Source organism: Diachasmimorpha longicaudata, chromosome 10, assembly GCF_034640455.1.
Source record: "Diachasmimorpha longicaudata isolate KC_UGA_2023 chromosome 10, iyDiaLong2, whole genome shotgun sequence".
NCBI lineage: Eukaryota > Metazoa > Arthropoda > Insecta > Hymenoptera > Braconidae > Diachasmimorpha > Diachasmimorpha longicaudata.
Genome location: NC_087234.1, coordinates 6,415,440 through 6,427,520, shown reverse-complemented (window position 1 = coordinate 6,427,520; position 12,081 = coordinate 6,415,440). Strand labels below are relative to the sequence as shown.

The 12,081-nt window shown below is 41.2% G+C and overlaps 1 protein-coding gene across 7 annotated transcripts; it reads left to right on the top strand.

Moving 5' to 3' along the window:
- Positions 1-91: 91 nt before the first annotated feature.
- Positions 92-12,050, top strand: LOC135166554 (arginine-glutamic acid dipeptide repeats protein-like). Of its 7 annotated transcripts, none has more exons than XM_064128884.1 (7): positions 92-338; positions 1,654-1,746; positions 3,245-3,586; positions 4,619-7,380; positions 7,481-8,178; positions 10,458-10,680; positions 10,802-12,050. In XM_064128884.1, the coding sequence occupies exons 2-7, from the start codon at positions 1,699-1,701 to the stop codon at positions 10,866-10,868; spliced, it is 4,140 nt and encodes a 1,379-aa protein (XP_063984954.1). In that variant the 5' UTR covers positions 92-338; positions 1,654-1,698; the 3' UTR covers positions 10,869-12,050. The 7 variants fall into 7 exon arrangements, with proteins under 7 accessions (XP_063984954.1, XP_063984952.1, XP_063984953.1 ...); XM_064128882.1 differs by having other exon boundaries at positions 3,227-3,586; XM_064128883.1 differs by having other exon boundaries at positions 1,636-1,746.
- Positions 12,051-12,081: the final 31 nt, after the last annotated feature.

Sequence of the window (12,081 nt, the reverse complement as noted above, 5' to 3'; positions counted from 1 at the left end):
AAACTGACGAACCACACCGAAAATCAGTGGAAAAATAGGGGAATTTGGAACAGGAACGCACCCCCACAAAAGAAAAACGAAACAAAACGCAGTACAAGATGGCTGCGATTGGGTGTTGTGGCCACTGAGTGCGTGTTGTTGCTCCCAAAATCCCCAAAAATCCAAAAATAGTGCTAAATAAATCCAACAAAACTCTACAATAAACGGCTACCCAAAATTTAACGACATTACTAGTGACAAATAAAGCCCAGAATCACGTGTGTGGTGTCTCCAGGCGTGTGTTTTAGACTGGAAAACAATGCTAAAAACACATCACCAACAACACGAGTAACTCACGAGTAAGTTTTACCACTAATTAACAATCCAGAGACGAAAAAAATTCCAATTGAGTTGTCGTGTTTAACGAATGAATACGAGACAATTAAATTGTTTGATTTATTGGTAGATTTTTCACACTTTTTCCACCTCCCGTGACTGGCGTTGCTTCCTCCCACGTCCGAATTTTTTTTTTTCTTTCGAGTACCCACTCTCAGCCCCATTACCACTCGATTAATTATTAATTGACGATGTTGATGATATCCCCGTGCAATAAGTAATTTTTTGAGTAATTTATTTTATCGTATTAGATGTGTTTATTTAAAGATTATTTTTCCATATGTGGTGGGCTCTCTGTGGGCCTTTCACCGTGACTAATGACCACATTAATTATGAAATATTACGATGAATAGTCGATTATTTATTTACCTTTGTTATGCGTTTAATCGGTCTGCATGTGTAAATTCTGATGTATTATTGTTTTATATAATTATTTGAAAATGCCTTTTTTAATATATTTTTGTTCAGAAATATTTTATTCGCATTTGGCTGGTAGAATAACAACTCTACTAGAAGTAAGTCTAGTAACTCTACGTATTATCATATCATGAGTATTGTAAAAAGTCTATCGAATGTCAAAGTGAAAATCTACCATGAATCCTGTCTAACGACTTTTCCGACGCATAAATCAACCAATTGTGCTCATCTTTTCACAACAGACAGTACAGATGACGTAATTGATAAATTTAATCATCAATTCATTATTGGTAGATTCGTATATGAATGGGGTTATGGTGGAGTTACGTTACAAAAATAAATCTACACGTGTTAATAGTAGTCATTTTGATCATAAAAACCTGCTGGCAGCTACATCTGCCATTAATTCAATCTAGATAATTAATAAGAATTTTTTAATTAAAAAAAAATATAAGATTGACGTAACTGATGACTGATGGTTGATTACTGATAGATTTCTGCTAGATGTCCGATGATTTAGGAATGAAAAATAAGCATAATCACCGGTAGATTTTCCATTTAACGACTTTTTCTCTTCTCTGGGTCATGCAATACCAATTTTGGCCCCAACTAATCCAATAAAATCATATCTATTATCAAGTAGACTCTCCTTCTGGAGTATATTGATCTTTTTGTGTACTTGACATTCGGTAGATTTATTGGGGTGCCCCTGAAGATAAGTAGAGTTTTCAATCAACTGCTTTTTTACGCTAGAGTTACTATTCTACCTTCGATTTAAAATCGGTTCAGGGGTTTTGTAGTTAAAAAAAAAGTATTTGAATTAATTGAACAAATAAATACAAGATATCGAATACAACCCAGTCGATAACACTGGAGAAAGACGTCGGAGCTACGGAGGAGGGGGAGATGTCCGCCGGCACCCAGGGGGAGATTCGGGTCGGTCCATCGCACCAGGTTTGGCATAAATTCAATAGCAAAAAACTATCAGACAAATTTCATTTATTTTCATGACATATGCGTCATCAAGAAAAATCCTTCAATGAATTTTCCAAATTTTTAGTTTTTATTTGTAATGAAAAGCTCCCTTTTCTTGTGAATTTTCTCGATTCTGGTGAAAATCGTAGCTTTATTGTAGTTTATAAAAAAATCACTCCAATTTCATTGGATTTTTCTCCGTACCGAACAATTGAGGCTTGTTGGACCGATTAGAGAGGGTTCCTTTATTTTATTCTTTTATTCGGATGGTTTGGATGCTTTTTTATCGTTGACCTGTTTCCGGTGGATTTACTCCAGTTGGGTGGGCGGGTGGGTGGTGATTGGAATATTTGGAGCGGGCGGGCGGGAAAGATTTATGAGAGAGATTTATGCCGAAAATATTGCACTGCAGTACTAATTCCCATGAATTCGATACTTGAACAATTACATTTTCTTCTAAAAAAAAATCATTCACTGAAGTGAAATGTCAATAATTTTTCAAACGGCGAATTTTTTAGAATAATTTTTTTCTGACGAGAGAAAGCACCAAAATAAATTTTTGGAGAATCATTTTACTTTGTGGAGACTGTTCCACTTGGATACCTTCTATTTTCTAGGCACTTTCGTACTGCGATGAGAATAGAGAAGATTGTGATGGAAAGTGGAATAAGTGGAGCTGAAATTATCGAAACACTCGGTTTCAGAGGTCAGAGGATAAATTGTATTTTGAGAGTGTTTAAAAATGGGCGGGACATCCAAGCAAGATGGTGTTAGTGCCTGGCTGTCACCTTGCTTTTTTGAATATTTTTTAAGGTCATTAAAGCTCTTTAGATTGTCTCCAGCTTCGTTCATTGAGGTGTCAACAATTGAACAAATGTTTCAAACTATTCTTCACATTTTTCCGCCCCTTTTTGACTGGTAATTCGTGGCTCACTGAAATTTTGGAACTTTACATAACAGATGTTGGATTCTCAACATTCTGAGATTCAGTATCATTAATGATTTCGTTGTAAATAATCATTGAATTTTCCTGGATAATTTGGGTTTCCATATCTTGAAAAGTAAGCAATATATCCAAGAGACTTGTCAATGTATACCCATGACAAATCAATTTACACTTAATGCCATAAAAGTTATTTCTTTATAAAAATATAATTTTATCGAGTACTCATGAAAATTTCATGATAACAATTCGTGGTTTAAAATTCAAAATCCTCCAATTCCAGAATCTTCCAATAACAACAGGTTGACGACTAAAAAATTGTAGAAATACAGACACTAGCATCTAGTGGTTGACAGTCACGGTGAAAAGTACCTCTGATTGCTCCAATCAAGCCCCCGTTGTGCGTTTGTAATCCCATTAAAAAATTATGAAAAATATCACTATTAATAAATACTAATTTCCGCTTGGATGAGTGCTAACCGCCATTTCGAAAACCATAAAAATTCTGGTGTACAGGAATTGGTTTCTTGCCAGGCCCGTTTGCCTGAGTACCGGCCGGGCGTACCACCAGCTGAACTACAACCAGATCCTGAATTTATTAAGGAAAGAGAGGAATTAAGATGGATACCGGCAATGTCGTTAGACGGAGATCTCGTCATGTACCTGAGGGCTGCACGCTCAATGGCAGCTTTTGCTGGTATGTGTGATGGAGGTTCACCAGATGATGGTTGCGTTGCAGCATCCAGAGACGATACGACAATTAATGCACTCGATATACTCCATGATTCTGGATATGATCCTGGTAGAGCACTTCAAGCACTCGTCAAGTGTCCAGTACCCAAAGGCATTGATAAAAAATGGTCCGAGGAGGAGACTGTAAGTTTCGATATTATAATTTTATGCTTATACTTCCTCAGGAACGTATGCTATCATTTTTAAGAAGCCATTTTGATGATGATAGAGGAATAATTTATGTCAAGTGCTGAACTCATCTCCAGTCCTTGTTTTCATTAAATATCTCAAAATCTAGAAGCAGTGGAACAATTATCGCAGACATTTTTTTTTTGAAAGCTTACTTAACCCTATAAAAAAGGTTATCATGAAAATTCGGCCATTGTTTGTAATTTTTGGGCTATCAGAAAGCCAGGTTGAAGATAAGTGACGTTATCTCGTATTACCACTTCACTACGAAGTGAATTCTGAAAATAAATTCTTTAAAATGCTAATCACCTTATCGTAATAAAAACGGAATTAAAAATCCATTGACTGAGGTTTTGAACAATTAAAAAGGCATAAACGAGTGTAAATTACAGCAATATCTTAATATTTCAATAAACCTCAGCTATTAAGAGAATAGATTCACCTGGAAAGGACTGAGGAAGTACCCTAAGGAGAAACGGGATCCTTCTGTTCTTACAAACTTTAAGAAATATGTTTTCTTCAACAATTGCTGATTGTTATCTGTGAAACTTCATTATCGACTCGAGTAGTACACGGTTGGGTCAATGAAGGAGTATCATAAATCATAAATAATAATTGCAGAAGAAGAGGTAATTCTAAAACTTCATATAGACACAGGGCTTCCGCTTCTCCTGCATGGGACACTAGCGCGGGTTATTAAAGTCGTCGTCTATTAATGTAAAATTTCCCATACGTTGAAGATTTATTATAAATGATTAAATATTAATAACCAAAATTTCTCAAGACCATGTGTTTTTGCGAGCAAATGCAAGATGAAAGAAAAAATTTGCATAAATTATTCGCTTTTAAATATAATCAATATTCATCGTATGCAAAATCTTACTCCATCATGGCAATGACTTTAAAAAATTCTACTAGTCTTTTTCCAACTATCATTTATCGACCGAATTTCTCTAGAATCCCTAACATTCCCCTTCCCCTTAACAGAAACGTTTCGTCAAAGGACTCCGTCAATTTGGAAAGAATTTTTCGCGCATCCGTAAAGACCTACTACCGCACAAAGACACCCCTGAGCTCGTTGAGTTCTATTACCTGTGGAAAAAGACACCAGGTGCCAATAACAATCGTCCCCATCGCCGTCGCCGGCAGGGCTCACTCCGTAGAATTCGTAATACCCGTAATTCACGCGCTGGTACTCCAAAGGAGGAGGCCCCAGCCCCCAAAGAATCAACGCCCCCAAACACGACGAGCGCTAAAGAGACTACAAACGAGCCCGAGACACCGCCAGTCGGTGCCTCGGCAAGCTCAAACACAACCACGACAAATAGCAATAGCAATCCTGGTGGTGAGGTAAGTTCAGTCACTGAGGACGATAATTCCGAGGAGGACAGTGACTCAAGGGATACCAATACCAACGGCTCAGCATTTGAGAGATCCTGCCAGCACTGTTTCTCAACTACCTCCAAGGACTACCAGATAGCGGGCAAAGATCGTCTCCTTTTGTGCTTAGAATGTCGTTCGCATTTGAAAAAAACTGGGGAATTACCCCCCGCTCAGCCGTACCTATTTCGTCCGGTACCAGCGGAATCACCAGACAGTCCAGGTAGAATGCGAACACGTAATAAAGCCAAGGAAACACCAAGGCCATCGCGACCACGTCGTAACGGTGGTACAGATACACCAGATCAAGAAAAACAGGAGAAAGTGTCGAATCAAGCGACACCCGATAAAAAGAAAAAAGCAACTGTTGCTACCAAGGTGGAGACCCCAAAGAAGGGCCAGAAAAGGCCCCCAGAAGAGCCTGACGAGGACAAAGAGACCCAAAAACGCAAGAGAGGTAGTCCAGACAGTCCATCTGAATCTCTCACAACAGATTCAAATTCACTGATGGATGAGCCTGAAAGGGAGAACGAAATTGATAATAGTGAGCAACAAGTTGTACCAGCTGTAGTTGAGGAATCGGGTTCACCAGTAGTTGAACAGCAGGATGAGCCTGTTGAACCACCATTGACAACAGCTGTATCAACTCCACTACCGATAAATGTTCCCACAATACCTATAAATGTTCCTGTCATTCATTCGCTCGATAAAAAACCGATTATCGATGAAATGCCAGAGGTAAAGACAGAGCCCGAGGATTCACCCATCAGCATCAAGCTACCACTGCCCTTGAAGCTGGAGCCAGTGCCGAGTGAACCAGAGATGTCACCGATAAAAGAGGAACCTAGTGAGCCTGAACAACCTCAAGCCCTTGTGACATCTCAATCAATGGGTATAAGTGATTTATCCCAAAATATACCCAGAAATTTATCCCAATCGATGAATAATCCTGTGTTAATGACACCCCAGAGTCTGCCACCAGTCTCTCTACCCCAGCCCCCTCAGCAAATCCCCCTGAACATGCAGTATCCAACACCAGTACCCACCCAAAATGTCCCCCAAAATCTTTCGCAATCGATACAAATTCCCCAGAGTATACCCCAACCAATTCCTCCTAGTATACCCTCAAGAGACTTACTTCCTCCCCAAAATCTATCAAATCACACACCAGAGGTTCAACAATTGCCCCAGAATATGTCTGTACCACCCCTGAACCTGAACATCCCCCAGAATCTTTCCCAAATATCCCAGATGCCAGCCTCACCTCAACCACTGGGATTGACCCTGGCACCCCAAGATTCAAGACTCCCCGAGGAGAGAATTCCTGATCGTAGATTGCCAGACAGATTATCAGATCGTATGGAGTCTCAAGATCCTCAGGAGCGTCCCCCTGAGCCAGGTCTCTTCCAACCAATTCAGCCATCTCCATTGCCACCAGAGAAACCGGCGATCTACAGCCTGGCATGCACCCCACCGCTGGAGCCCCAGAATCTCAAGATCAAACAGGAAATTGTCCCAGAGCCCGATCCCCTCCAGAGTCTGAAGGAGGTCAAAGTGCCAGGGTATCAGCCAGGTTTTCCAGGACCCAGTCTCGACAATATCAAGAAGGATCCTGATGCAAATATCAAACCTCCAACGCCTTCCAAACATCAACATCCACCACCACAACAGAGTGTACCGCAGATTCAACCGGTGACAGCATCACCAACACCAACATTACCACCACCAACGTCAATTCCCCAGCCTGTTATGCATCCCAGCCAACAGCCAAGTCCACACATGGCTCACAGCTTCCATCCTCATCATCCTCTGATGCATCACTCACTATTTGCAGCAATGCATCCTTACCATCCACATGCCTATCCTGGATATCCACCAGTTGGTACATATCCTAGCTTTCCACCATACCCCTACGCCCCAGTTCCCCATGCAATACCCCCACCAAGTCCCCAGAGAAGTCAGGAATCTACGACGATGATGACTGCCCATCACTCGAGCACCAGCTCAAGTGTTACCACTCGGGAAGAGGGAGAGAACCTCATTGCAACGCATCATCACTCATCGAGTCTCCATCAGGCAACGACTCTTCATCACGACAAATTGCTTAGTATATCTTCACACTCGTCACACAGTCACTCGTCCTCTCACTCACAACACAATCAGAGGAACAAGCCCATGGTGTCGTCGTGTATGACGTCAACGTCATCGGTGCATCACCACCACAGGGGACCATCCGGTCAGCCAACGGGACCACCCCCACCGGCAATTGAGCCCAAGATCGAGGAAATCATGGAGCCAGAACCAGAGGAGCCTCCCAGTCCACGGGGGCCATCACCAGAGCCGAGGATCGAGGATTCCGAGTGCCACAGGTCAGTTATCAGTATTTTCTCGAGGATTTCTTAAGGTCCCTTTTTGGAAAGACTATTAATATTAGCATTCACGTGTCTTAACCGATAATCATCCCCATAGGTCACAATCAGCAATTTTCCTGAGACACTGGAATCGTGGTGAGAATAACTCCTGCACGAGAACAGATCTGACGTTCAAGCCAGTGCCTGAATCGAAGCTAGCGAGGAAGAGGGACGAGCGAACGAGGAAACAGGCGGAGAAGGAACGAGAGGAGAGGGACAGGGCGGCCCAACACGCGCGGAAGATGTCGACGCCGGAGAAGCAGCCGGAGGTTTGTAAGCCACCGTCTAGGGGGCCAATGGAGCCCGTGGTGTCGCCGTACGACAGGTACGCAGCACGACCCACGTACGCCGATACACCAGCACTCAGACAATTGTCTGAATATGCAAGACCACATGCGGCCTTCAGCCCTGCCAGGCATCCAGCACCACCGGATCCAATGCTCCATTATATGTATGGTCCTGGTGCCAGAGAGAGGATGGAGCTAGAGCACATGGAGAGGGAGAAACGAGAGCGAGAGATACGCGAGCTCAGGGAGAGGGAACTCAATGATCGACTTAAAGAGGAACTCATGAAGGGGAGCCCCAGAGCCATGCCTGGGCCTATCGACGCCCACTGGATGGAGATGCAGAGGCGGTATGCAGCAGCGGGACTTGCGCCTGGACCCAGTGGACCTCCTCAGGGACTCCATCAGTTTGGTATCTATGGGGCACCACCTGGACCCAGTCAACTCGATCGTGAGAGGCTGGAGAGATTAGGTAAGGAGAAGGGGGGAGTGGGGAGTGTGTGAACGGTGCACAGAGAAAAAAGTTGGAGAAAAATTACCAAACGAGATGAGTAATTGTGGAGTACAGTACTTTTTAAAAAAGTACTGTAAATCCAAACTGGGAAAATATAGGAAATGTCAGATTTTACTCCGTTGGTACAGGAAAATTGATGCACGTCAGGGGGATGTTTACTGACACTTTCAAATTTATTCCACATGCCAGGAACATTATTCCAGAGACCGTAAATCACTCCAGCATTTTTTGTTTTTTTTTTTTTTTTCGCGACGAAGATTAATTTTTTGCTAAACCGTTTGGTGAAAAATCCACTTTCGTGTTATTGCTCCATAGTTACTTATCGTGTGGTAATATTTGTCCTGATGTTGGAGGCAATTTTAATTCAACTTTTCTCTTGGTGCGGATGGATGGGTGTGGATGGAGGGATGAATGAGGGTGGTTCTTTTGTTATCAGGGGGGAAGGGGTTCCGGATATTTGGGTAGTTCGACAACGCGAGCATTTCAAGATGAAACGGTTAGGACAGGCCATGACGATTGGCAGTTCAGGCTCGATGGGGGTTGGTGAATAGGGTATAGTAGACTTCCATTATTGTTAGGGTACCTCAGGGTCGCTTTTTCAACAGCAGGCTGATTATAGAAGAATGAAGACTTTCTACCCGCTAGACGTATAGCGCGCGTGGGCGCCCCCCGATGATTAATTAAAATATTGACCAATTTTTCATGAAAAATAAAATCTGCAATGAAGTAGTAAAAGGAGATAAGTCACCTTATCTTGTTTTACCCTATTCCTCCTGAGGCATTAAATATTTTTGACGTGAAAAAATTAATCTCCATTTGCCGGTTTAAAAAACGGAAGTCTACTGTATCCAGAACATCCTGATGCCCTTGATTTCCTCCCTGGTAATAATTTGAATCGAGAAAATAAATCAGATTAATCAGTGAGTGAGTCGTTTGTGAATAAATTGGGTAAACCAAGTGAAAAAAAAAAACCAAAAACCAACGGGTTTAGGGATACCTACTGGAGGCGGAGGGGGGCCAACGGGGGGAGGGGCCGGCCATCCTGTTCCGGTACATCATCATGGACAGCTTGATGAGCGACTGGCTCTGGCTGCCGACCCGATGGTCCGGCTTCAGATGGCTGGCATCTCACCCGAGTATCATGCTCACACTCACGCGCATACGCACGCGCATACCCACTTGCACCTACATCCGGGACAACAACAGCAACAGGCGGCGCAACAGCAGGAGGCGGCTGCCGTGGCCGCTGGATTTACCCTGCCTGGTATGTCTGAATCCTCCCAGAAACAGAGCAAGAACAGAAAAGATATAGGAACATTACGTGTTTTTTTTTTACTGATGTGTAAACATCTGAGCACGCGGTAGCGGGAGTTCTCGGGGAGTCGCCCCAGGATTTTAAGCCGAATGAAGGACCCAGTGCATGGACACTGGAGTACCGAGGGAAGATGCTGTTCGCTCGTGTTTCAGCAGTTTTTTTTTCCAATCCAGAGACTGCATAGTTGGAATATCTGGGAGCCTATTCAGAGGTTGAGACTTCGGGTCCTCAAAGCGGGTTTTAACCCCTTCCCATGATATCTCAGATATTTCGAATTAACCATTGCGCGTTTTATAAACAAAAAGCATGATGTTTACACATTAAATTTCCTTTTTTTTTGTTGGTCTCTGAAGTCTTCCTTGGCTTTTCTAAATTGCGTATGCGTGAGAGGTGTTGACGATGAAGTGATGATGAAGATTTTTGGGGAGTGAATGGCATTGAGTGAATTGATTAATTGGGTGAATTTGTGTGATTGGAGAATTTTGGACTAATCTGGAGCCTCTGCTTGATTTCCTCGAGGAATTTTCGGAGGGAATGACGTGAGGAGGTACAAACGGTTTCTCCTCAGGTCGTTGTACCCCAAAATTTCTGGTTTTATTCAACAAAGATCCTAATTTTCTAACAATCATTGGAAACATCAGTAGTGAGGGGTGAAACTGACCAGTCGATTGGACTCTGGAACAGTTTTTCGCGACTACCTCGACAACTAATCGAGGTAGATAAATTTTCCTCATGACCTTTCTCGTAGCCTTCGACTTGTCCTGTGAAAAAGGACTAGTGTACACAACCCCATCTCCCCTAGATGTTGAGATATTCCCAAAACATTCCAGCGAAAATGATCTGTTCTTCAGTGGAATCGACGCATCATGTTTTATCGTTTCGCTGGTGAAATGTTATTCAGAGTTTAATGAATTAAAAAAAGGTGTTTTGGAATTTTTATCTCGAACAGCTGCGGCCAGTGCAAATTATCCGAGACCTGGGATGATGCCCAGAGATCCATCCCTGGGATTGCATCCTGCTGAACTTTTGGGAAGACCCTATGCCGATATGGCAGTTCATCATGAGCAAATCCAACGTCATCTCATGTTGGAGAGGGAGAGATTTCCACCTCATGCGTCGTTGATGCATCACGAGGAATATATCAGGTTCGCTATGCATAATTTTTATGAGGGTCTAGAGAAGTGGATGAATTTATGGCGTTGAGGCTAATGGCACTGGAAGTTTTTCTCCTCCTTAAACCATGGCTACAATATATCCATTTTCCAGACAACAACGGGAACGTGAGCTGAAAGTTCGTGCCCTGGAAGAGGCGGCTCGTGGATCACGACCTTAATTTCTTAGACTATCATAAAAAAATTATAAATATATATAAAAAAAAAAGCCCAAGACTTTCGTGCGATTCCTCCTGAAGGCAAAAAATGCCAAAAAAATTCACAGGCAAAATCAAAAAGTAATTTCATACTTGAGATTCTTCCCTATTGTCATCCGATTCTCTCAATTCCACGTAAAATAAAATAAATAAAGAGAATATATTATTATTCTCCAGTCAGGAGAGTCGAACGGAATTATAAATTTTGCGTTTCCCTTTTAACTATTTACGTGTGTACGTATATTTCGATACTGAAGAAAAAATCAACAATTCAGTGTCTTGTAATATTGTCTAATGTAAATACGACAAAGGAGACTGCATACGAAGGTATAGACTACTAATTAAGAGGAAAAAAAAATATTAAAAAAGTGGGGTCACGGTAGATTAATTGAATAATTTAATTAAATTGCTTATTCTTTTGCGAATGTCATTGTTATTTTAGAGTAATTGTAAATTCAATGAAATGATTTTTTTAACTATTAATTTATGGATAATTAATTTAATAATCTTACTTTAACTCTAGGTGTGATTATACCGTCTAGATGAATTTAAAACTAGCTCGAGGCGTTTTCGTCGCTCTTATTAATTTAATTAATTAATAGCACAAGACAATTTGCTTGAAATGGCGTGAAAACAATCGGGATTTGAATTTTATTTTTTCTTTTTGTTTGAAGAAAAAAAATCGTTGAGATAATTTAAATTAAATTGAGAAAAAATTGTACATGTAGTGGGAATTTAGGTTATACTTTTTAATTAGTGAAAAAATTTTAATTGATTTTCTCGATGATCATTTCGTATTAGTGAACGTGACCAAAGTTTTTAAAAGTTTGTAGAGCAACGTTAATCGCCTCGTAGATGCGAAAAAAATGATTATTGCGAAATCAATAGTTATTTTCATTTTTCTCTACTGTCTGAGTTTATTTTTTCCCCTCTGGTTTTTAATCGAATGCATGGTGACCGTATGGGTTGGGGTGCGTGTACATTGAATTAAGATAAAAAAAATGATATTCTATGTAATCTAGTTGTTAAAAACAAAAAAAAAGTGAAAGAAGTAAGTAAAGATTTCATACAAACTAGGGGAGTGATTTTTTATTATAGAGAACTTTTTTTGATGGTGGTGAACGACCAATAAAATTGTAAAATTAATTATCATTAATTTTTTGAGTATTTGGATATC

What these genes read in the sequence shown, in the direction of transcription:
- LOC135166554 (XM_064128882.1), top strand. Translation starts at nt 1,699, where the DNA reads ATGTCCGCCGGCACCCAGGGGGAGATTCGGGTCGGTCCATCGCACCAG. An exon ending in GAGGATTCCGAGTGCCACAG is followed by an intron (nt 7,381 to 7,480) that starts GTCAGTTATCAG and finishes TCATCCCCATAG; the next exon opens with GTCACAATCAGCAATTTTCC. An exon ending in TGAGAGGCTGGAGAGATTAG is followed by an intron (nt 8,179 to 10,457) that starts GTAAGGAGAAGG and finishes AATTAAAAAAAG; the next exon opens with GTGTTTTGGAATTTTTATCT.